Raw genomic sequence first — 26,777 nt, forward strand, 5'->3', positions numbered from 1 at the left:
TGATTGGATAATTCAACTTATGAGTAAGTTTATTTTTGCTCCAAAATCTTTTTATTATTATTTCATTGACTCTGTCGAATGTTGTAAGAGTTTGCGAGCTTTGTCAATTGAGAAATTATATCCTTTCAATTCATATTTCAAAAGTGTTTTGTTTGATTTATGGTGTTCCCTAACTTCTAAAAAGTTTGGTGTGATTCCAATTTTCATTTTCTATTGTTTGGGAAGTAAACAATTTTCAGATGAAGAAAACTATTTAAAACTAAAAGTAAATTTGATTTTGATAAGGGAATATGCCTGATATTGAAATGACTAATATTGTGTTTGTAATAATTTTGAAATTGGATGTTGGTATTGAAATTGTCATGTTGGTGACTTAGAATGTTTGATTTTAGTTGAGTACTATTGTGTTTTTATTTGGTTTTGAGTAAGATAATTGGTTGAAATGGTCAATTTAAGTTGTACTTGCTAATGAAAATAATACATGGATTCAAGTAGTAGTAAATTGGATTAAAAACCTCTATAGAATATACAAAGTGGTTTTTAGAAAGCAACTAAGTTGACTTCCTTGTGGTGAATCTTTGACTTATTTTTTAGGGTTGAATGCTCATATCTTGTTCTAAAGGGTATACACACAAATTTGATTGATAAATAATATGATTTTGTTGTTTACAATTTGATAGGAGAATTTAATTTTATGGTTTTTATATTAGGACATGAACATGATAAAAAATCAACATACAATTAATATTAGGACATTCTTACATCTCCTTGTATCAAAATAAATAATGACAAAGTCTTTTAAGTCATACTTAATGAGAATGTGAAGATATAAGAAATATCCAGAAGAACAAGTATTAGTCATATTAGGCCTCTGAGATACTGTCAAATCCATGAAATCACTTACTTGTGCCATCACAAAGAAACCATTCACAATATTCATAATACATTAATATGTTAATATCAAGCTTATTCACACATATATTAACATTATTGGTATTATCTAATTGTTTTAAGAACTAAATCTTTATTAGTTTCTGATAGAATAGTCAGGTCTGTTTTAATCTCAAAATGTGTTAATAAAAGCATCACAAATTATTATTTTTCTAACTATTTAAAGTCATCATAGACTAACTCAAGACCCAATTAATTACAAAGAACTTACAGAATCAATAACTAAATTACATCTTTTTAAACTAATACAGAACTAATGAAACAACTTTTTAAGGCAAAAAGTAGAAGTTGGCACTTAAACTACCAATCAATGGAGCAAATTAGCATATCAAATGCACTACCATCATAATTAAACCAGTAAAAGACAAATAACAAGTATATAAAAGCTGGCACTTAACCAACCACAATGAGATTCAGAAAATGAGATTTTACATAAAAAAATAACATGGGGGGCATAATTCATTTTTTCATTTTTTTTACAAAAGGCAAAATAGGCTACCACAATGAACAGTAAATGGAGTCACTGCTATTGCTGTCAGAAACAGTGGTTTCCATGTTAAAGGGAAAACGTATATGTCGTTTTAGAATGTACATACCCAATGGCTTCAGACAAAACCCTCACACTTGTTACCATCTATCAACAGCATTTAATAATCTAGCGAGGAACTGGTTTCAGCAGTTTCATCCTCACTAAAGCTAGAAGGCATCATCTCTGCAGCAGATCTGTATGATCATACATAATGGCATTAGAAAAAAAGGCTACTTTTATGTTTAAAAGCTTTTTTACAAAGTTATTTTTGGCCTAACTTTTTAAAAGAGAAGAGAAACCCAACAAAGGTTTAAGCCAAACACTACCTAAATAAACATGCACATGATCTAAAAAAATTATTGAGGACCTGAGTGATCATATATTGTCATGAGAGACAATAGCAAGCATATTGAAACACCCACCTCTGAATTTTCCTTTGCTCCATCTCAGCAACAGGTGACGGTTTCACATGGTATTGTTGAAGCATGTCAACTTTAGCTCGCTTTGCAAGCTATACACAGTAAAGCAAAACATCATATACATGTGTGGAAGGAGGGGAGTGAGCTCCTTAAAATCAAATAATCACATTCCAGAAGGACAATTTAGCCATCTAAAACTAACCATGATTTCATTTGAAAGCCTCCCTGCTCCATCTACATCGCGGTACGTATTTTTTGCTTTCTGGTCCACCTTAAACATCTCTTGCTGCACAAAATATAAGCATTTTAAACCATCAGTAAGCAGAATAAATTGATCATTACAAATATAACACAGAAAGTGAAAATATATTAACGAACCTTTCCCATCCTAGCAGATAATCCCCTTTCTTCAGTATCCATGTGAACACGGGAATTACGAATTGAACTAGAAGGTTTAGATTTTACATGTCCACTCCTTTGTATTCTCTTTGTATTGATCTTATCATAACCATGCAGCATCAAGTCTTTTGGCTTAACCGCAAGCTTCTCTTCAAAGTGATCACTATGGTTAGAAGCAGAATCAGATCGCATCCCCTCAACCCCATGCTTATAGCTCATTCTATGATTCTTAGCACTGTTATAGCCAGATGCTTCTCCAGTAGAGTCTTCATACAAATCTGGGAAAGGGGTCCTTCCAGAAACATGAGTGGTATAACCGTAAAAAGGTTGCCTGTGTTTTATATTCTTAAGGGCTTTCTTTTCTTGTTTATCCTGGAAATCAGATTCATGCAAGGAGCCAAAGTCAGCTCCCATATGCAAATCTTGGGAATTAAATTTAGTATAATGCGAATCATATCTCTGCAAACGCACAGGTAAAAGAACAGTAAGAAAGCAGGGATCTGTATCACATAATCAATGCTATTTTTAAATCCAAGATTATTTTTGTTAATAAGCTATTCTATTAGTTCCATTTTGGTCTCACACTGCAACAAACACCAACTATCTAGTTAACTAGTAAAGGTAATAATAACCACTCCAATCCATTTCTTTATCATTACCACTAATCTAGGAAGCACCGGCACCTCCGAAAAATAGTACATTGTCGGGTTAAACACTTTTTTGGACACGACACTTGTTTGACAACCTCCAACACGTGTTTGACACTCCTCAACTGAGTCATAATTTTAAAAAAAATTCAAATCGAATGCCTCTTCGATTTGGGGTTTGAGTGTAAGTAAAGAAAGTGAGCAGACACCCATTATTGAACAACACTTCCTAAACACTACTATAACAAAAAGGTTAAAAAAGATTAAAAGAAAATAATTCATTATAAATAATGCATCATTCATTTTTTAGGTTTGTTTCCGTCAGATTGAACTTGTTATTGTAACTATTAAGATGTGTTTCCTATTTTGAATTCTATTGTGAAGGGTTATTGCAGGGAAACTGTAACAAATATGTTTTATAGTGTGAATTATATAAAACTAAATTCTCAATTGAGATTTTTGTCACGTTGATTACATATATCAGTGGTATCGCTGTATCCTATATTTTGGACATTACTTGTGTTCTGGTGATCGTGTCCATGTTGAAGCCCCTAAAGCCTAAGCCATTCCATTTTCCAAGCCACTTTTGAAGAAATCCAAAACGTAAAAATGAGAGATTAAACAGAAAATTCTGGTCAGGGGTGGGAGACAGGATGCTAGACTTGGCAACAAGAGGTACTTACAGGTATCAAATATGGGTATGAATACAATTGTAAACAATTGTTTCAAAGAGAAATGGTTTGAATAAATGACATAAATTTCAATAGTCAAAAAGTCAGAACCCATAAATATTTATGTCAGTGTCTAATCTTTCAAGAGTATGATTTAAAGAAAAAGTATTAATTACTAAACTCATAATATAAATGCATTAGAAAGGTCACTTACAGAGCTAAGATTGGGTTTTTTTGCAGCAGAGATTTCTGGAGAATTCAGAAGCGGAGGATTTGCTACACAGAATGGTTCTGCCATAGCACCAATAGATTATAAGGTAGGAATCAATCTGTTCTTAAAATGACTCTCAATGCATTTAGAAAACGGTCATGAGTTAACGAGAGAAAACAGAACCTCACACCGTAGCTAAGATGCAATATTTCTATTAAAGCATTCAAAGGAGCAAACATAAATTATCTTGACCTAAACAAGCAAATAGCACATTGCACACATATTAACATACAAAGGCCCTGTGTTATGAATATTGAAAGGCAGCATCATTCTTTAGGAATAAGCTTTCCAATTTTCAAATTATTTCCTGTTCTAGAAAAATTCATCCCCTATCAGATCAAAGTCTATCTTCAAAGTGACAAAATAAAAATGCTTCATGCTTCATTTTTTTTCACAATTTGATGTTTAACAGACAACAACACATTCCTTTAGCCCAAAATGGAAAATTACATTGTTTCAGTTTCAACACTAAACAACATTCAATCTTACAAAATAAATTGAATGAGACATCATTTAAGAAAAGGGAGAATACAATATGGTGCAACCTACCATTAGCTGGATCTTCAGTTTGGCACTCAAAGGCCCCAGGAGGAAGCTGATCAAATTCTATACCAAGAAGTGGACCATCTTCCTCGTAATGCCTTCCTAATTGCTTCTTAACAGCAGTTATAGCGGCATGTTCTATCTCACCCTTCACTTTCAAATATCCTGATGGCTTGTATCCCATGTTAACTGCACCTTTGGGATTTAGGGGTGGAAGAGCTCCGTTAGGAGTAAGATGTCTAGAAGGTTCCATATCATATGGATCCTGACCTTGAGCAAACGCCCTTCCTTGCAAAAAGGAGCTGCTCTCAGATGATGTGTCATCCACTCCACTAACATTTTCAGGATAACGGTTCCTACGTCTCTGGGTCATGTCAGCAACGGATATTTCGTGATTGTAGAAGCCATGGCTCTCAACCTCCTTAGGATCCAGATATCTGTAATCAGCATGTTTACTGCTTCCACAAGAATCTTGCCCAAGTCCACTGCCGCGATCCTGGATGACACCACTTGAACGATCTTGTCGTCCATTAGCCACAGCTTCGTCTTTCATCAATCTTTTATCCTTTAGCCTTCTGTGGCAGAACCATCCAGATATTTGCTTTTCTGTCAGTCCTAACTCCTCAGCAAGTTCTAATTTCATTTCCTCTGTGGGGTACTTGTGCTCTGGAAACAAAAGTAAAAAAAGAAAATTCCTCAAAAATTACAACTTTGCAAAATGCATTAACGTATACATATGTATATGACAAAAAAGTATTCTTACCATTATAAAATTTCTCCAAGGCCGTAAGCTGGGCTGGTGTTTTCAGCTTTCTTTTCTTATTTTTCTCATTGGAGACTTTATTTTCTTCTGATTGCAGTTCACTTGATTCTAAACACCAATAAGAAATTCGGGAAGTTTAGTACATGTGTTGTGTTAATATATGCCAAACAAAACAATCAAGAAGCATCTTATGTCATATTAACAGCTCAAATTGATTCACAAATGCAATGGAAGAATTAAAACATACAACTACATACTGAAGTGCCGAACAGTTATGACAATATGGAAAAGAATGTATACAGTGGAATTAAAGTCAAGTTACTCGTGTGAGGTGTTGATAAGATTATAAGAACCAAAAAGTTTCTTTCCTTAAATATTGATTGAATCAAGAAGTGACTCAAAACCACTAGCATAATACCGTTTGTCAGATGATACATGTTTCACACAGCCAGCTTATTTCTTAAAATGGCCAGTCACCTTCTCCTCATTTTTTTAAAGTTTTCTAAACTTTAATAATATTAATCAAATTTATAATCTCGCAGGTCTTTCACAGAGAACCCATTATATGTGCCAATCAAGACCAAGTACAAGTGAAGAAGAAAAAGAAGAGCAACAACAACAACAACCAAGCCTAATTCCACACATTCCACACGGAAAGTAGATCCAACCGAAGACACCGATTCATGGTCATTGAAAGAGCAAAATAAAACTTCTCCAATCCATGCAAAAAGAAAACATGGAAGAGAATAATGTACGAAGACATCAAGTACTAGATTTCAATCATGATCAAAATCAATCAAACCCCATTTGAACCCTTCAGTTTGACTCACTTTTCCAGACCCCAAATACCCCAAATTGAAGAGCTTGGAGGCACACCCACCATTACAACAACCGAATGCAAACAACCCAAGTTCCGTGTCCCAACAATCAATTTCAAAAGCATGAAAATTGAAGTAATCTGAGAAAAAACGAAGCACAAAATCGAAGACCCAAATCTGTGATAAGGCCAGAGTAGAACAGAAACACAATACCTTCCATTGGGGGTGAGGAATTTCGGTTAAGAAGGATCCTCTGTTAAAGTTTTGGGGCGATTTTTGTTGAGTGGCTTGTGTGAAAAGCGAGGACCCGTTTGCGGGAAAGGAAAAGAGAATGCAAGGACATTAACAAAAACAAAAACAAAAACAAAAACGTATGTTGTCTGTAACTGGATACGTTTTCAATTTGACCCCCTAACTCCGCTTAGGAACAGAGAAAGGAGCTTCTGGTGAAGGTGGAGAGACAAAGCGAGAAGAAACAAATTCAATTCGTCTTATGTCGGATTTTCTTTTGCTTGCTTGTTCCAATCAATCTTTGCATTCCTTCCAAATAAATAAACAAATTAATAAATAAATCAGATTTACCTCTACTAAATAAAGTAAAATCCCTTGCAAACAATAATAAAACATGTTCTTTTTTTAATCATATGAACAATTAAAATTACATATATTTTTGTTATTCTTGCTTGTAAATATAGATTTCACAACAAAGTTAATTAAAAAAAAAGTAAAGATACTTGTTTATTTAGATCAATTCCATCAATGTGGAAATAAAAAAAATTATATTAGCTTAGATTTTTAACTTAATGAGATTATATAACTTAATGAGATTATATGTGATGATTATGAACTATCTGTGATTTATAAACTTAATTAACAGACCCAATTCAGTGATATATTCTTCTTCTTATTATTTTTTTATATGAAATTTTATGATATGGTCATATATTTTTATCATTTTTGTTGTTATTTAGTTTATGTAAGTCAATCAAACTATAAAATTGTTTTTTAATATTGAAATTATATGTGGATTTGTAGGATAAATTGTGTACTTGTTTATGAATTTGTAATATGTATACATAATTGGATCAAATAGTTTTAATCGAATTAATTTGTTCATAGATTTAATTTGAATTTTGAATTTTTCTTATTTTTGCCTTTTCAAATTAATTAAAACTGATGAAAATTTTCTCTTAGTTTTAATTTAAATAAACTGGTGAACCCATTTCATGGAGGAAGATTAATAGAATCAATTGTATTTAAATTTGAATTTATGGGAAATATAATTAAATTTTCGTCTTTTCAATATTTATACTTGTCACTGTTTTTGCCTTTTTATATTTTTTTTTTATTTTGATCTGGATTTCCTTAATTTTTTTAACTAAGTTTTACTACAATTTCATTTATGTATTTAGATTTTGAGTTGAATTTTGTTTGAAAAACTCTAAAAAAAACCACAATGCATTAAGTTCAACATTGATATCTAAGTTACAATAAAGATTGTGAAGTCGTTGAACTCTTTGGTAACTATCTTTATTAATGGTTTTGAGAGTGACACTTTCTCTTCAAATAAAAATGTAAATGTCAGGTAAAAGTTATGTCTTTCATTCAATTAATATGAATTGTCATTGTTAATGTTGTACCAAATCTAGTTTTTTTTTTTATAACAAACCATTCTTTTTATCAAATGCAGTTAAAGTGAGAAATTTTGACAATGGTAAATAAACTATTGCAACCTATTTACAACATAAATTGTTATTAAAATACACCCAAACATAATACAATGTAGCTTAATTTACAATCTTTGGAAGCAAATAATGAAGAGTAAGGCAAATGAAACTTTTGGTCTCAACCAACTCATAAAATGAAAATTAGTAGGAATAGAAGTAGATGTTACATCCAACCACCATCATTTAATTTGTACCAACCTAAAAAAATAAGGCAAAAACACAACATTAAAATCAAACTATAAAACTTGTTGCACCCCACAACAACCTAGTCCTTTTTTGTTCAAATTTCACCACCTTAAAAATTGTATCCAACATAGCATCAATCAACACACATAGCATAATTGCATGTAGAATAAAATATTACCAAAAGTAATAAAAATGCAAAAGTTCGAATATTAAATATAAAATATATTATAATATATAAATAAGGAGAAATTTTATTCTATAGTTAATTTTATAATATGTTATTAAAGTATTTTAAAATTTAAATTATTTAAAATTTATTAATTTTTATCATATACTGATACTTATATTATGATATTATTAAAATTTTATTATCAAATTATACGTAATTATATTAGTTACAGTAATTTGTTGATTTTATGCTAGTTAGTATCTAACCTTCTTATACCACTCATAAAATATATAGTCCTTTGAGTTGAAATTCATTTGAAATTCCATTTGAATGACATTTCAAAACTTTAAATTTGTTGAAGTAACATTGTCCTTTGAAGTGTTGGTGTGTGCGTTGTTGTTCTTTCCATTTGCATCAATGGCAAAGACAGTGTTGGCACAGAAGGTACTCGCGCGCATTCTGAGACCTTCAGTGTTGGTAGTTCTTCAATGTCATCGCAACTTCATCCACGCGGGTACCAATCCCACGTTCCACGACCTCGTTCGCACCCGGAACCTTCCAGAAGCTCAGGCTCTGCTCCTCCGAATGATCAGAAAAAGCGGCGTTTCACGACCCCAGCTCATCGATTCCCTTCTGCCCCCTTCTTCTTCCTCTCACACAAACGCCATCGTTTTCGATTTACTCATAAGGACCTACGTCCAGGCACGGAAGCTTCGAGAAGGTTCCGAAGCCTTCCGCTTACTGAGGCAGCGCGGCTTCGCCGTCTCCATCAACGCCTCCAACGCTCTACTGGGCGCGTTGGTCAAAGTGGGATGGGTCGATTTGGCGTGGACGGTGTACGAGGATGTTGTCGCAAGTGGCACAACGGTTAATGCCTTCACTCTCAACATCATGGTCAATGCTTTTTGTAAAGAGGGTAGGTTCGACGAGGTTAAGGTTTTCTTGTCCCAAATGGAGGGTAAAGGTGTTTTCTCTGATGTTGTCACGTATAATACTCTCATCAACGCGCATTGTCGTCAGGGGAATGTGTTTGAGGCTTTCGAGTTGTTGAACTCAATGCGGGGTGTGGGGTTGAAGCCTGGGGTTTTTACTTATAATGCTATTATCAATGGTTTGTGTAAGAAAGGGGATTATGAGAGAGCGAGGAGTGTTTTGGATGAGATGTTGGGGTCGAGGTTGAGTCCTGATGCTGCCACGTATAATCCCTTGCTTGTGGAAAGTTGTAGGAAGGATGATATTAGCGAGGCTGAGAAGGTATTTGATGAAATGTTGAGGTGTGGGGTTGTTCCTGATTTGATTAGTTTTGGTTCTGTGATTGGGGTGTTCTCTAGAAATGGGTGTTTTGATAAGGCTTTGGAGTACTTTAGGAAGATGAAGGATGCTGGGTTGGTTGCTGATACTGTGATTTATACTATTCTTATTGATGGATATTGCAGAAATGGCAATGTGGCTGAGGCGTTGAACGTGCGGAACGAGATGGTTGCGCGGGGTTGTGCGATGGATGTGGTTACTTATAATACTCTGTTGAATGGGTTGTGCAAGGGGAAGATGGTCGGTGATGCTGATGAGTTGTTTAAGGAGATGGTGGAGAGGGGAGTTTTTCCGGATTACTACACTCTCACCACTCTCATTCATGGATATTGTAAGGATGGGAACATGAGTAGGGCGCTTGATTTGTTTGAGACGATGACTCAAAGGAGCCTTAAGCCGGATGTTGTGACCTATAATACGTTGATGGATGGTTTTTGCAAGATTGGTGAAATGGAGAGGGCTAAGGAGTTGTGGTGTGATATGGTGAGTAGGGGGATATTGCCCAACCATGTGTCGTTTAGCATTTTGATAAATGGGTTTTGCAGTTTAGGAATTATGAGTGAGGCATTCAGGGTGTGGGATGAAATGATAGAAAAAGGTATTAAGCCCACTCTGGTTACTTGCAACACTGTTATTAAGGGTTATTTGCGAACTGGCAATATGTCAAAGGCGAATGATTTCTTCAACAATATGATTTTAGAAGGAGTTTCTCCTGATTGCATTACATATAATACTCTTATAAATGGTTTTGTAAAGGAAGAGAGCTTTGACAGAGCTTTTGTCTTGCTTAATAACATGGAAGAACATGGGCTACTACCTGATGTTATCACATATAATGCAATTCTTAGTGGATATTGTAGGCAAGGCAGAATGCGGGAGGCTGAGATGGTATTACGCAAGATGATTGACAGTGGTATAAGTCCCGATAGATCAACTTACACATCATTGATAAATGGGCATGTGTCTCTAGACAATCTGAAAGAGGCATTCCGTTTCCACGATGAAATGCTGCAAAGGGGTTTTGTGCCAGATGACAAATTCTAAGACTTTTACCGTTGCAGCTCTTATTATCTAAAGGTTGGACTTTCTACAGTTAGAAAATTTTGCCTCATTCTGTTGTAAGCATTGATTTTGTGGACCATGCTTATTGCTTTCTTTGCTCCTGGTTCTGCATATCACAGGAAGCGCAACCCTGGTGGATGTCTTGTGTGCTCTAACATATAACATTAGCGTTCGCACCCTGGTTTGTAACAGAGAAAAGAGTCTTTTACTATTGATAGGTGTCAATTTTAATTAAATTTGAATGAGTTTTGACACTTATTTGCATTAAAAGGATTTAATTTCTCTCAGAATATAGATATAAATATCACTTCTGATGTTATATTTCTTAAACGTTTCTGTGTGTGCAGAAAATAAGAGAAGAAAATAAAAGAATTGAAAAATAAGAAAAGTCTTCGCTCCAGCGAGAAAAACCAAGCTTAAGCGAAGAGAAGCCAGGTGTCTCTACATGTTGGTCATTCAAATAGTTAGTGCTTGAGCGATGCACACCAGCACTTTGAGCCATGAATAACAAATTTAAACATGTTTTGGAGCGAGTAAGCACACCTGAGCCACAACATAATGTGTAAGAGAGGAACCAAATTTAAATTCAAATTATAGTGACAACTCTCTTCACCCAAAACAACGCTCAAATGAGGAAAGTTACCTTCAAAGGCCAGCAAGAAGGTTGCTTGGCCACCCTCAAGTGACATCGTTGTTCTTCATGGAGAAGCAATCACCTCACTTAAGCACCCAACCTATGCTTAAGGAGGAGTGGCTGCCGGAAAACTTTGTTTTAGAGATATACACGTTTTAGAATAGAATTAGGAATATAATCTCTCTCTCTCTTGTTAAATTAGTATTAGGTAGTGCACGTGTTAAGTTTGTGCTGCATGGATATCAAAGGAAGGAAGTAGCAGACGCCTTCAGAAACTACTCTTCTACTTATCCTGGTGATTTTTTATTTTACCATGCTTCTTATTTTGGGATTGAATAGTCTTTTTTCTTGGTTTATTATTAATGTAATCTTATATTTGATGTTGATGATTTATATTTGATGTTGATGATTTATATTTGATGTTGATGATTTAATCTGGCTGGTCTCTGTTTGCTATGGATCCATAATTCTTGATCTCAAATTTCTAAGGAAAAGAAATATGGAAAGTAATTTTTAGAATTGGATTTAATGAAGATTATTTCAGTATATTAGCTTGGTAGGAATGAACTTTAATATATTGATTTGTTTTGTTCATAATGCTTGAATTATGAGAAGAGTCCATACAGCATGACTTTAAATCCTAAGTAGAGTTCTGAAAAATGATTCTTAGGATTAGATTTGATTAATTTCACTCAACATGTTATGATACTTGGAGTAAATTTTGATATATGAATTGCTTGTAACATGACTGCATAATGCAGAAATATTTATGTAATATACAAGAAATCAATATTTGATAAATATTCTTAGACCTTATAAGCAATGAATTGTTATCAGAAAACTTAAGAATCATGTTGCAAGAATATTATTAGAAGATACATACATTAGATGAAACCATAGATTATTTAGATTAAGTTATTTTCAATCCCATATTGGTAAACTAATATTTTTCTTTTGCTTCAAGCACAGTCTATTAACACAACATCTCTACTATTAAATTGGAAGCTTACAATTAATAGAATTTGACCAATAATTCCCTCTGTATATGATATACTCTTTTACTTATTCTTTTGTTACACTTGCCTAGTAAAACGGTTATTTATACCAAAATTTCGTCAATTACTACAGTTATGTGCTGCTAGTTCCATGCCTATGAATGCTTTGCAAAATAATAGTTATTAGGTTATTAAAGAATCCTTATAGTCTGGATGCTTGGAAATGCAACCTATCCATGTTTCTAACTTCTAAGCATGGTTAGCAGGAGCCGGGAGGGGGACTTTCCCATCTTTCACGAACTTCAGGTTAGCCCATTAGAAAAGCAAGCAGCAAATTATAGAATTTATTTGTTATTTTTGAAGATGTTTCATATAAAATTGTTTCCCCAGTTTGAACTCTTTCTGATGTATCCACTGGTTAAGAGGGATGTAACTCTTTGAACTCATTAGTTGCATCTGCATTGTGGCCTGAAGGTCACATATTATAATCATAAAAACAGTTTATTAAGATCCAATTACAAGGCATGATACTCGAGTCTCATATTCGAAGTATGAGATTCTAGTGTGGAATTTATAAGTCCTAGAGCTCTCCAAGTGCAACAGCTAGCTTTTGTGGTGCAGTGCTCCCAAAGTTTTTATCAATTGGTATTACAGCATTTCACTATGTCTCCTTGCTGCTAAAGACTGACAGAAGTGGTGACACGGGAACTGTAGTTTGTTCAGGACTAGTAAAAGGAGCCAGGTCACAGCCAACCCACGCGAATGCAGGGGCTTTGGAGCTTGATTGATTACAAGTTACGACACTTGAGTCTCATTGTAAGTATAGAATTCTAGAACAAGGTTTATAAGGGCTCTTGTGCTCTACAACTACAATGGATTGCTTTTGTGGTGTGCTAACAACACACACACGCACACCATCACATTTGATGTTATCAACATTGGAATGCTGTTTAAAGTCCACACTTAACATGTCATCTTTACATAAGCAGATCAACTAGCACTTTCCCTAACACATTTGCATGGTTACACATGTTAGCAGTAGATAGTATGTTGTCTATGAAACTTTTGACACTGGCATAACAACAGCATGCTGCAGAGTTCTAATGAGCTACCAAGAGCTGTCTTGGATAGTTGGATTTAATTCCTCTGAAACAAAGTTGTACACTCTGTAATCATGGGCAAGATTATGATAAAATGCTCATACTATGTAATAAACTACGAAAGAAGTTAAAATTTCAGCAGTTAATATTTTAACCAACGAGTATAGTTGCATTTGTCTCTCAAATTAGATTTTAAACACTTTAGAAGAGTTAAACTATACTCTATTAATCTTTGAGTGCTTAGTATCTGTGTGTGTCTAACTAAGTTCTTTTGTATTTCGGTCTCTATTTCTCTCATCTATCCATGATGGAAACTCAGCAGATTTTTTTTTAAAGGAAATTCATCTAAAACTGTTTGAAATTAACAGTTTTATATGATATAATACCATTTTCTTATGGGATTCCAGTAAATATTAAATAATAATATTTTCTTTATTTTTACTTCGATTTTTTTGGAATTCTCTCCAAAAGAAAACGTGTAAAGGTTTTTCAATTGAGACTTATCTTTATGGCTATCATAATAATGGTAATAATTATATATATATATATATATATATATATATATATATATATATAATAGAATTGGACTGACTTGATAAATGTAGTAAAAATAGTTTGGGCTTGAATTGTGGGCTGAAGTAGAAATAAATGCATGAAATGGATTAGTAAGAGTAAGGCTGCAAATAGAAAGTAGAAGAACTTCATTATTCTTTCCTTATCTTCAACTCTTCCCCGGCACATTCTCCCTGCACCCAACACATTCTAATTGGCACCCAATCACTTAATAGTAAAAGACGAATATACCCTTAATGAAATCCTGAAAACTATAATTGTGATATGCACCCAATCACCTGCACCAACCCTATTCTTCTGTTCTTCCATTCCATTGTGCCTGCCGCAGCCACCGAGCCACCGTAAGCCACCATGTTGTGCAGCCACCGTGAGCAAGCTTGTTGTCCAACCACTGTGAGCGACGTTCTTCTCCATTCTTCTGCACCCCCGTGACCTCCATTATCGCAGGCAGAGCACCAGATTCGAAGGTACGTCATGCTTCCGGATATTTTTTTCCATAAGTGAGTGAGAGTTGCGGATATTTTTATCCACAAGTGACTTTTGAGAGGTGCAGATATTTTTATCCGTAAGGGAGTTTGGGGTCCGGATATTTTTATCCGTAAGTTTGTTTTAACTTACGGATATTTTTATCCGGAATATAGTTGGGTCCGGATATTTTTATCCGTAGGCAAAACTGTGGCTGGCTTCCGGATATTTTTATCCGTAGGCACAACTGTGGCTTCCGGATATTTTTATCCGTAAGCAACGATCAGTTTCGGATATTTTTATCCGTAAGCAACGAGCAGTTCTGGATATTTTTATCCGTAAATGAAGAAGACAAGGGCATTTTAGGATTTTTAAAAGTGTGTCGGGTGCCAGTCACAATTGATCGGGTGCAGGAAGCAATTGCCCTCTTCCCCCTCCTTCTCCTCAAACCCAAAATCAATATATTTTCTCCATCCCTTAGTAATTTTTAGTCTACAAGCTAATTAAAATATTGATCTTAAATATATAAAATATATTAAATTGATTATTAATTTTTAAAATTACATATAATTTATAAAAAAATAGAGTAAAAATATACTATCATTTTAATATACCTTCAAAATAGACTGATTTTAATATTTTAAAATGTATTGCATTTTTTTAATATATCAAAATTAATATATATGAAAGACATATTAGAACAACAACACCAAAAACCAATAAAATATCTGGAGTCATTAAAATGTTATCCTATTTGACACAACATAACGCAGACAAGAAAACCAACTTTGTTTTATTAATGAAATTAAGAAAGGGAGATGAATGTGAGGTTTTCATCATTATGTCCCTTTGAAAGGTGAGATTGGTAAACAAATGATGCTCCTGAATGTACATAAATGGACCTGCAGTTTATTTAGTGGGATGATATCATGATCATTGAACTCTTCAAAAGCCTTCAAATTAGAAGAAACCACAATACCAAAATGGTTTATGACCAAATAATTATGTGCCCATATGATCCATTCAGCTTAATGTGCTTACTTTTGGATGGTATAAGCATTTTTAAATATTTAATTGTATTTTTTGTATTGCTTAAAAATATTTACTTAAAGCTATATATATATATATATATATATGTATGTATGTATATGTATGTATATGACTTGTTTAAGATTTAAAATAATGAATATTTTGATAAGATTGCTTTGTACATCCTAACCCTAGCTCTATGGTTTATCTATTCTGATAGATATATAATATTGATTAAGAATATGTTGATTACATATAAATTAAATATCATAAGTATGATCGTATGATAAAATTTTCTTGGTAAAAAATAAATAAAGCTAACCATATTATAAATCAACTATAACATATTATAACTCAAAGCATTATGCTAATCAAACCCAAAATATAAATGAAATGAAAATTTCAAAACACAAGCCACCACGAGAAAATGGTTTATCTGGGAAGAAGATCCTCCATTATCATCAAGAAGGTGCTAAGAACAATCCACAATTTGGTTACTGGAATTTTAATCCAAAGACATAATCATTGCAATGTCTAAAAAGGGTATACTAAATCAAGAAAATTGTTTCTAATTGACTTGTATTAGACATTGAAAACATTGAATGGGGACCAATTAAGAATCTTAATCCACCAAATTGCTTAATAAGACAAATTCAATTTTGCCCAAGTGAAAAGTTTAATCATATAATATTCTATTCACAAGCCACTTATTTTTTTTTCTTCCATTATAAGAGAAAGATAATTTGCGGCTACATGATGTTCATTATAGATGAACATTAAATATTTTCAACTTCTTCAATTAATGGGGAAAATGTCAATAGCTTGATGATGGTGAAGAAGTAGTACAAGTATAGATTTATATATACACTGTGGAAATGGATAGACATGTATCTAGTCACACTAAGTATATGCTTACATAATATCTTATTTTTAATTTGATCATTAATTTCCCTTTCTTTGACTCAACATTTATCTATACAAGTTGATCATATAAAAAGTTAAAAACCACTAAAAAAACCCTAACAAAACAGTGTGCAGAATATACATATACATATGTTTTACCATTCTTGGTAATTAAAAATAAATATTTGTATTAACAATTATTGTGGCTTGGACAACTACTTGCATTGAATTTTGTTCATATTATGTGTTTTGACCATTGCTTTTAGCAAATAATTGTAAACAAAGAAGTTGAAAAAGTGATAACTGCTACATTTGACAACAAAAACCAGACAGCATGAGAAATGCCTTGTTGTTGATAGTTCTATATAAGAATGAAGATTGTTTATAGTCCCTGCTTCTTTCAAACTGGGAATTTTCAATGCATAACCAAATTTCCAAAAACAAAGTATATTAATATACGAAGAGGATGTAGTTGATTTAGATAATAAAATCTCTAAGATTTGGTAAAAGATAAAATACAATATATTGTAATATATAAACTAAAATTGAATTCAAAATGGAAGTTAAAATCAACCGTAATCATTAACTAAAAATCAAGATTATAATTATATATGAACTTGTTTTCATCATAGTTTTTAATCACTCATTTTTTTAGTAACGATTATTATGAATTTATTTTTTAAATATATCTCCTAAAAGGGTCAAATTATATATATATATATATATATATATATATATAATTTTTTAGTTCTTGAAAAAGAAAAACATAAATCTACCATAATTGTTGCAGATCACTAGAGATTATGAAATTTCATAATATATAAGTAGATGCAAACCTAACTTTATCACTACAAAGCAAAACATGAAATATAAACCAATTTTAGAGATAAAAAATAATTATCTGCTATAGTGACTAAATTAAAAATCATTTTTGATACTGAATATTTTTTTGGTTTCTAAATTAGTTTTTATTATTGTTAAATAGTTTTTAGATTGGTATCTTATTAGTTACCAACGTTTTTGTTACCAATTTTTTGTTTGTTTTTAAAATGGTCTCTAATTTAGTCATTATACTAACTAATAATAATAATTTTTGTCTTTAAAATTGGTTTCTATTTCATGATTTTCTTGCCGTGTATAAACAAAGATTTTATGATGTTGAGTTAGACTTAAAATTCACTTCTTAATCTGATATTAGAGTCATTTCGAGTATATCTATCTAGTATTCGTTGAATTTATCAAGTGTTACGATTTAAACTCTATTTCTTAATAATAATTAAGTAATTTTTATTAAAGTTTGATGGGTTTAGTGGGCACAGTGGTTGAGAGCAGTGTATGGGCTTTCATGTCAGCTCAACAATTTTTTTGTTTGGTTTTGTTTGGGAATTTGTTGTCTTTTGAGTTTTGATGACAAATCTTATGCATACAATCTTATGAAGATTAGTTAGTTTTTTGTTTGAAGTTACGTCACTGATTTGATTTGACTAATTCCACCGACAGAAGAAGAAATTAAGAAGCATCACAATCAACAATAGTTGAGGAAATTGCGCAAACCAAATTTGTCAATACTTTTTTCAAGACCAAAATCTATGTTCTTCTTCTTCATCTTCAATTTTTGGTTCATTCAATATTAAAAAACACTTTGTTTTTCTATAAATGGTTGATTATCTTCGTTGCTTATCAAATGCTAGAGGTCACAATTAGGGTTTTCTTTCTCTCTATTATTTTCTTAATCATGGTGACATGATGAGTAACTATCATAGTTTGGAGAAAAACAATATTAATAACATTTTCTTTCAAAGAAATTTTTTATTGCAACTAGTTGAGAAATCTAGAAACAAAAGAAGCTTTAAACAGCTATGAAAAGCCAATTCACTTTGATTACTTTTTTTAGAAGAAATCTTCAAGAGAAACTCACTTCATATGTGTTCTCTTTTTCAAAACTTGTTAGAATTTATTATCCCTTTATGGTCAAAGGTTTTAAGCTACATAGATCCAGTGGTGTTCAAGTTTTGTAACTGTTGATCAACCAATTGATTTTTTTCACAAACTAAAGTTACACATTTATAAATTTTTTAAAATTTTTTAATCATTAATCTTTATTAAAAAAACATGATTAGTCACTTCTAATACATCTGTTTTTATCTTAATCATGTATTTTTACTGAATAAACTCTCATCCAAAATTTTATATTAATTGTTTCGAAGTCTTTTCTACTGAGGTTATCAACTATCATAATCACACAACACAACTATAATTTTATGCATGCTTGGATCCTATAGTACTTATTTTATTTTAAATAAACTCTTCGTGTATGGAACTATCATTCGGAGCTTGACTGGTTCATTTGGGTAATTGTTTAATATCAAATTGTATGAAATTGTAGAATTCACATTCCTTATTGTAAGAAAGATACAAGCAAAAAGAAAAAAAAAGTTTCTATTATTAAAAAATATATAATCATGATTAAGAAAGAGCATCATAAAACATCATACACTACAAGAAAATCATGAAATAAAAACCAATTTTTAGAGACAAAAAATAATTAGTTGCTATAATAACTAAATTAGAGATTATTTTAGAAACTAAAAAATTTTTGATTTCTAAATTAGTTTCTATTATTGTTAATTGGTTTCTAGATTGATATAATTAAGTTAATTATTCCTTTATTGTGTTATCAATGGTTTCTTATGCTGCCATGTAGAAGAATTGTTTCAAGAATTTCTCAGTGAGGTTTTGATGTTATTGAATTGTTGATTCTAACTTGAAGAGTTATTTTGTAATTATATTTAGTGCCTTTGTGATAAGATTGAGAAATCCTAAACCATGTAAGATAGATAGAAGTAAGAAGAAAGGAATGTGTTCCTATTGTTAAAAACAATCTAAATATAATTATAAAAATGTGACAGAAAACATTATATTAGAAAAAGGATTAGAAGACCATATTAATTTATATAACTAATGTAATTATTCTTTCAATATGTTAATATGTTATCACGGCTAAGTATTATTAAATGAATGTTGAAAAACTTTTAGAATAACATATTTATTATTTAGTCACAATTTTTCTTGATGATATATAGGTTATTTTGTTAAACTAATATCTCGAGAAAATGATCAAATGCATGTTTAAATTGAAATTAAAATAAACTTTACAATATATTCATTTTTAATGGTAATTATAATATTAGGAAGAACATCGTCAGTGAAATATCTTGTCGAAACATCTTAGACTTTTAAGAATTTGATGAGATGTACCCTTAATAGTGACAAATACTTGTTATAAAATTAGAAAATTAATAGCAGTAAAATAAGTGTGTTGAATATATGTAGAAAAATTTTAAGAGTTACGGATAAAAAAAAAATGGTGAAAGTCATGTTGGTAATTATAATTACTTTGATGATATATATAAGATATTTTGTCAAACTAATATCCCATAAAATTATCAAATGCATGTTCAAATTGAAATTAAAATAGATTTTACATTATATTTACTTTTACATTAACAGGTTCTTGTTCTTTTATTTCTGTATCAAAATTCACAATTATGTATTAGAATTAGTAAAAGTATTTTTCAAACTATAATCGAAAACTTTGCCTTGACACACTCATTTATGATGTTTAAAACATATGCAAATTTGTTTTATTGTTTGGTGAAAAGTACAGTGAGAAATTTAAAATCTGTGAGGTGTATTGAATTTATAAAATAATCCATCTATGAAGTTTATGTTGAATTAAGATTTCAAAATAAAAATAAATTACATTGAAATTTCCTAAAGTTTTTTCAAATTACTAATTTTTTTTATAATTACAATGTTCTTCTTTAAAAAGGTGCAGTGGTAAAAGAAAAATGAAATAATGTAATGTTTTTAAAACAGAAGATCTACCTCTGTGGAATTTTAAAAATATCTGTAATGTCAGTATAATTTGAAAAAATCACAGGAGATTTATGTAATTTAAATAAAATAAATTATTTTAGCATAGATTAATTGTATAGATTTTAAAAGAATATATGCATGAATGTGATGACTCATAATTTTTAAATACTTTTATGAGTAATATTTTATAATTTTAATGTTAATAAATTTTAATCATACAAGTTTAAAAAAATTAAAAATAATTTTGTACATTTATAAGATTTGAAATAATTGTAAGATTTTTTTAAAGTATTTAAAATTAGAAAACTGAAAAATATACAGGATTTGAATAAATAAAAGTAATATATCTTTTACAATATTTCAATAACTAATTGATTTTAATGTTCACATATAAAAATGTGATAGAAAAAATTAAATATAGTAATCAGAAGAGTTGCACTTAAATCAAGAATTTGTTGCTTAATTTATTTAATGTATATGGGCCATACTTTTTTTCACTTATCTCCTCTTTAATGAATTAAATTAGAAAGTTATAATGTTAATATGTGTTTTGATTTTAGTTGCAAAATTAAATTAAGTTGAAATTTGGAAGCATATTTTCAATGGAGGAGTGACAGATGTGTTAGAAGTTTTTGCCTCGACGCAAGTAAATGTGTGGTCTTGGATTGCTGCAAAATCCCGCGAAGTTTATTTTTCCTACTTCTGTTGGGTTCTGAATCCTTTGATTTGTATACGACTGATTCAGTAAAGTTAGTTAGCGCTTGGTTTAGTTGGTCCTTTATCCGACGGTTTTGCATGTCAAGTTAGGAGTTGGATTCTATGTGTTCTTGTAAAAGAGTTGGATCACTCCAGAATTGGTTTCCATTTATTTATTTGTTATTACTTATAAAAAAAACTACGTTAGGGTTTGAGAAAATGTTTTAATTAGGTATATGATATCATATTTCTTAAACAACTAAAACCGATTAATATGATATAAAAAAAATGTGAATGTAATAAATTCCTTTAACAATTTAAAAACGAATAGTAATCTTTATTTAAAAGCAATTAAAAAGATTGGGTACACGCCATTATTTATGGATACAGATTTGAATTGTCTATTTGTACACGAAGATGGCTAAAAATAAACTAACTTGCTAAAGTGTGAATCATACGACACTCAACTCGAATGTTCATACATTTATATTATTCCCATTCTAATATACCCGTGCTCAATTTTATTAAAATAAAAATAAAAAACCTATCTTACGACAAGTATAATTAGAATGATGTTTTAAATTTATTTAAAAATCCAAAGACACAACCAACTATATTCGAATTATGTTTAAAATATATTTGTCTTTTTAGGTAACTTACAAAAATGTTGTTAGCATTACTTTTGATTTTCCATATAACTGATTATGACAAGAATAGTTATTACAAAATGGTGCAAGCAAGTAATTATAACCTCATATTTGTCATGCAATCTTATAATATTAAAATGGAAAATTCTTGGAGATATAGATATACATAGATATATTATATATTATATTCTTATTCATCATACACAACAAGCTAAAAAAAACTAAAAACTGGAAAAGGGAGTCAAAGGATTTGTCCTGAAAAACGGTTTTGAACTTTGATGGAATATTCAACAATTTAAGAACAATGATTAATGCTAAAAAAAAAATAAAGTATCATGTGTCGAAATCATGATTTGAAAAATAAATAAAAAAAGTGGTTCTGAAATTTATATTGCAAAAGAAAAGTCTACGACTACTGCAACTAGTCTACACTACTCACCTGTCTTAATAAAATAATAAAGTTTCCAACTGCCACATTGTTAGTAATCTGCAAGAGACCACACTATCATTGCAACTTTTCTACAACTTATTACAAACATTTTCTACAACTTATTACAAACATTTTTCACAATTACTACAACTTTTTTAATCCATAGTCGTAAAACAAAAAATATTCACTTTTGATCTATACAAGTACACAGTCTTATTTTTTAAATCACTTTCTAAATTTTTCATTTTTCTCTTTTTAAAGGATGGTAAATCTTTTATATATTCTCAGTTTTTTTTTATATGTATATCTATATTTTATTTGGCTTTCGAGCTCTTTTCGTTTATCTTTCTCTTATGCTATTTTATTTGGATTTATAAAAATAAAGAGGCATCGGTCCTAGTGATAATTATGGGTATGAATTGTCTCAATTAGTTTATTTTTACCTTGATTCTTCCCTGTGAAAATCTCAACAAATCAAAACTTCGTATATCTTTTATATATTTAAATTAAGCAAATTTTTATTTTAGGTTTAATTGCTTGTTTGTCCATAGATATATGTAATTATATTTTGTTTTTATTTGTCTTCTATCCTAAACCTAATAACAAAAATGTTATTGCTGTAAAAATAATTTTGAAGTGTTTTGGACTTGCATTTGATCTTAAAGTTAACTGTGCGAAAAATAGAATTAGTGGAGTAGGGGTTGGTAATAGTATGCTGGAGAGTTATGTATCTGTTCTTAACTGTGACATAATGAGAATATAGTTTACTTATCTTGGAATAACTATTGAGGGAAATCACAAAAGGTGTGACTTCTGGGAGGTAATGCTAGAAAAGGTAAGGAGATGGTTAGGTAAGTGGAAAGGTAAAATTTTGTCTATGACAGACATAATTTGTTTACTCAAGTTTGTACTTACGTCCATACCGTTATTTTACTTGTCTTTATATTACATGCATGTGATGGTGATGGGAAATCTAAAATAGATTCAATGAAAGTTCTTATGGGGCTGAGATTCATATAGTAGGAGAATTCATGGCCATCATGGGAAAATGTGTGAAAGTCAAGAGAGCAAGGTGGGTTAGGTGTTATTGACATTAGATTGTTCAATTGTGCTCTAGTAGGAAAATGAATTTGACGTATCAAAACGAAGAGGAGTGGGCTATGGAAGGAGATAATGAATTCTAAATACGGGGGTGGAGGAATTTGAAGAATTAACATATAAAAAGAAGGGATTCTCTTTGGAGGAGGGATTTGAAGAGAAACTGGAAATTGGAGGAATGGTGCCATGACTTTGAAGGTAATGGCACATGGAGGTTAGGTAATTGGATGAGTGTAAGGTGTTGGGATGATAAGTGGGTGGAGAAGGAAGAATTAAAGGTTAAATTCCCAAGACTTTTCTCCTTATCCATAAACAAATATGATAATATTAAGCAAGTTGGATGTTGGATTAATGGTAGGTGAGTATGGAGGAGAAATTTGTTTGTTTGGAAAATGAGGCAGGTTGCACAATTGATGCAAATGTTAGATAGTAAAGGGGGCTTGAGGAGGGCAAGGGCAAAGAATATATATGGATATGGGAAGTGGGGGATTTAGTGGGATATATGGTTAAAACATCATATAGTATATTAAGGAATGAGACCTAGGGTGAGAATGTACTCTTGTTTAAAGACTTGTGGAAGAAAAACACCCGCCCCCCAACACAGATAACAGCTTGGAGATCCATGCAAAATAGGCTACCCACAAGGGATAATTTGAGAAGGTGTGGTATAGTCATGACAAGTAATTTATATCCCCTGTGTGGTGAGGAAGACGAGACAATGAATCACTTGTTCTTTAATTGTAGGGTAGCCTAACTAGTATGAGGTTTGTGTTACACCTAGCTGGGAGTGTTAACAGATAATTTTTGTGAAGCAAAACAACATTTTATGCATTTTAGAATGTCAGGTAGGAGTGGAGCGATTAATAGAGTTTGGGGGGAATATGGATTTCAGTAGTTTGTGAGATTTGGAAACATAGGAATAAGTGTATTTTTAAAAATGGTAAAGTACACTATATGGAATCCCATGACATGTATGAGTTATATAAAAAAATCATAACTTCTTTGTTGTGGTGTCCTAAAAATCTGTCCAATCCTAGATAAGGGGAAAGTTTGGTGTGTGTTGCAAGTGGCGGCCAAAAGTGGGGAGAATTTGTGGTGTGGGGAGTTGAAGATGTAGTAAGACTCGTGGCACACGTGGAAGGAGGGCACAATTAGGGTTTATAGTAGTAGTTTTTTTGCAGGGAATATGTGAATGTGTACAACTGTTGATGGAGGAAGACCTTTTTTAGCGAGTGGGTTTGTGGTGGGTGCAATAGTGACTTAAAGGTGCAAATGAAACATTGGATAATTAAAGGGTGGAGAAGGTTTAACGGCGGGAGACCGTCAGTCAAGATTAGCAAGGTAGGTGTTGAGAGAGGAAATTAAAGAAAGGACTACATAACGAAGTAGATTGGAATATAATTGTGTAGCTGGGAAAAAAAGTACAACATAAACATTGTTTATTACTATGATGTTGAAGCTAGTGAGGGAATGCATGTGGAGTATTAATGTTACTACATAGGCTAAGCCTTTAGTATATTGGACTAGGAATTGGCTTTTTTGGTGTTTTATTTGTTTTTTTGAGTTATAATGTGTCATGGGAGCCTCCGTGAGGAAGGTAGGAATTTGAAAAGATAATTAATATAGGGTTCAAACTTTATTTGGGAGGGTTTTAAGTTTGTGTTGGTACTAAGTTGTCCTGTATAAGGGTTGGAGCACCCCTCAAATGTTTATTTCTATTCAATTTATTCATTGTTGATAAAAAAAAATTTCATTAAATTTCTTAAAGTCACATTGAATATTGATGTGATAAGTAATGTGCACACTAACCTATATAACATTTTTTATTCCTTCATTATACTTAATAATCAATACATCAATATATATGTCAAACAATGTAAAAAGACAAAAAAAAAATTAAGGGTTTGTTAGTCTCCTTTGTTCAACATATTTAACCTAAAAGCATACAACACAAGAAAAATTCCTCCCTATGTATTGTGCTTAAAGAAGGGGTATTGTTCTTAAAAGGGGGACAACATTTTCCTCCCTATGTAAAGAAGGGACAACCTGCAGAGTTTTACATTGCACATGATTGTATAAACACTACGTGCATAACATAGTTTTATTATTATATCATTTTTTTTAATATGTCATCTTACACTATTAAAAAAAACATTAAATAAAATTTTAGAAAAAAAAATAATTAGTTACTATATTAATTAAATTAGACATTATTTTAGAGATTAAAAAATATTGGTATATACTAAATAGTTTTTAAATTACTATATAATTAACTATCAATTATTTAGATTCTAAAGTTGATAGTTAATTAAATATCAATTTAAAAATTATTTATTAATAAAATAAACTAATTTAGATACCAATATTTTTTAATCTTAAATATCTAATTTAGTAAATATAGTAACTTCTTGTTTTTGTCTTTAAAATTAATTTTATTTAATGATTTTTTTAATCTATTTTTTTAAATTGTTAATAAAAATTTGATGAAAAGGCCTAAAATCATAGCATTTTCTTGAGTATCTCAATTTGTATAATTGAAACTTGAGAGGTTAAAATACACCGTTACAATATTTGCAAAACCAAAATGTAACAAAGCATTTAACATTATTTTATTATCTTGGCTAAATTTGTGAATGTATTTTTCTCATATGACGAATAGCTAATCAAGATTATTTTAGTCTCTTTATCTAATAGCTAGTGGTACTCCTTTGTATCTTTTCTCTTCTTCAACATGGAGTTTTTTTCTTCTCCCCTGAATCTTACAAGTTACATAGTCAATGAAGAAAGAACGTGAGATACATGAATGTGTTAGTGAGAACACTATTTCTTCCTTAAAAACATATATGTAACCATTGTTTTTCAGATGTTCCATTGACAATGTAAAAGTCAGCTCTTTATAGAGCCCTCAAGATAACCTAATTTTACTCAGATGCAACTTTTGAACATTTCTCCTTATTAACTTTTCCCATTTTAGTTTTCATTACTTCAAACAACACAACTATTTCAATATTCACTATCACATCCACATTATATTTTCCCCTTTCTTCAATAAACAAGGCATTTATTAATAGTTATATAATTTTAAAAATAAAATTATATCTTTAATCACAAGATGAGACATTCTGATTTTACACTTTGTTTAAAATGTTTCAAGGAAAAATTGTTTATTACAAAGTAGACTTCTAACACTGTTAAACTTTTAAGATTATGTTTTTTTTTAACAGATTATAGTATTAGATTTATAGAAGACACATAAGATTGGTACACGAATGATGAATAATATTTGACTTTGAATGTAATAAAAAAAAAGCAGCAAATTGACACGTGAAAGTCACAAGAATGGTCATAAACCGACATCGTGGTTTGGGATTTAATATCAACCTATGACGAAGGGAACTTGTGGCTTTGAGTGACTTACACTGTTTCCCAGAACAAGAAAAACCAAACCAATTTGAAATATTAGTCACTCCTTAAAATTATGAATATTAAATGAATTAGTTGGGTTAATACATCAAATCAATACATTTTTAATACGATACAATCAAACAATTCAAACTTAGGTTCCTCGTGGATCATTTCGATTCCGTTCGTTCATATATTCGGTGACGTTGCCACAAATCAAACAGATTAGGTGCTTAATTTTATACAAATTAAAATAATTGCTTACTTGGTCGTTGGATAATCATTAAATTTCTCTATCAAAAATCAACATGTTACGTGTTACTTTAGTTTTAAGTAGTGAGATGAAGAAGAAAATGCAGGTTTGATTCTTGGATTAAACTGCTTTAGTTATCAACTACTATTTTAATTACTCTGTGAACTGCAAAAGATCAATATTAATTTTTGTAATAAAAATATAATT

At 31.0% G+C, this 26,777-nt stretch overlaps 2 protein-coding genes across 5 annotated transcripts; one reads left to right on the forward strand and one right to left on the reverse strand.

Annotated features, from left to right (window-relative positions):
• Nucleotides 1-1,271: 1,271 nt before the first annotated feature.
• On the reverse strand, nucleotides 1,272-6,606 carry LOC137827195 (Homeodomain-like superfamily protein). Of its 2 annotated transcripts, none has more exons than XM_068633426.1 (8): nucleotides 6,225-6,606; nucleotides 5,194-5,301; nucleotides 4,437-5,096; nucleotides 3,831-3,907; nucleotides 2,278-2,670; nucleotides 2,102-2,185; nucleotides 1,903-1,991; nucleotides 1,272-1,674 (listed from the first exon to the last, which is right to left on the reverse strand). In XM_068633426.1, exons 1-8 carry the CDS (start codon nucleotides 6,229-6,231, stop codon nucleotides 1,599-1,601), a joined length of 1,494 nt encoding a protein of 497 aa, XP_068489527.1. In that variant the 5' UTR covers nucleotides 6,232-6,606; the 3' UTR covers nucleotides 1,272-1,598. The 2 variants fall into 2 exon arrangements, with proteins under 2 accessions (XP_068489527.1, XP_068489526.1); XM_068633425.1 differs by having other exon boundaries at nucleotides 2,278-2,757; nucleotides 6,225-6,552.
• A 1,817-nt stretch (nucleotides 6,607-8,423) lies between these two features.
• On the forward strand, nucleotides 8,424-11,493 carry LOC137827194 (Tetratricopeptide repeat (TPR)-like superfamily protein). Of its 3 annotated transcripts, XR_016514771.1 has the most exons (4): nucleotides 8,431-10,002; nucleotides 10,265-10,481; nucleotides 10,586-10,647; nucleotides 10,814-11,493. XR_016514771.1 is itself a non-coding variant. In XM_068633420.2 (2 exons), exon 1 carries the CDS (start codon nucleotides 8,424-8,426, stop codon nucleotides 10,446-10,448), a length of 2,025 nt encoding a protein of 674 aa, XP_068489521.1. In that variant the 3' UTR covers nucleotides 10,449-10,481; nucleotides 10,586-10,684. The 3 variants fall into 3 exon arrangements, 1 of the variants encoding a protein (XP_068489521.1); XR_016514770.1 differs by having other exon boundaries at nucleotides 8,424-10,481; XM_068633420.2 differs by lacking the exon at nucleotides 10,814-11,493 and having other exon boundaries at nucleotides 8,424-10,481; nucleotides 10,586-10,684.
• The last annotated feature ends 15,284 nt before the right edge of the window (nucleotides 11,494-26,777 follow it).

The sequence above is a fragment of the Phaseolus vulgaris genome, chromosome 8, assembly GCF_051622355.1.
Source record: "Phaseolus vulgaris cultivar YP4 chromosome 8, ASM5162235v1, whole genome shotgun sequence".
Taxonomy (NCBI): Eukaryota; Viridiplantae; Streptophyta; class Magnoliopsida; order Fabales; family Fabaceae; genus Phaseolus; species Phaseolus vulgaris.

What these genes read in the sequence shown, in the direction of transcription:
- LOC137827194 (XM_068633420.2), top strand. Translation starts at nt 8,424, where the DNA reads ATGACATTTCAAAACTTTAAATTTGTTGAAGTAACATTGTCCTTTGAA.
- LOC137827195 (XM_068633425.1), bottom strand. An exon ending in TATCTGCTAGGATGGGAAAG is followed by an intron (nt 2,186 to 2,277) that starts GTTCGTTAATAT and finishes TATTTTGTGCAG; the next exon opens with CAAGAGATGTTTAAGGTGGA. An exon ending in GAGCAAAGGAAAATTCAGAG is followed by an intron (nt 1,675 to 1,902) that starts GTGGGTGTTTCA and finishes ATGATCATACAG; the next exon opens with ATCTGCTGCAGAGATGATGC.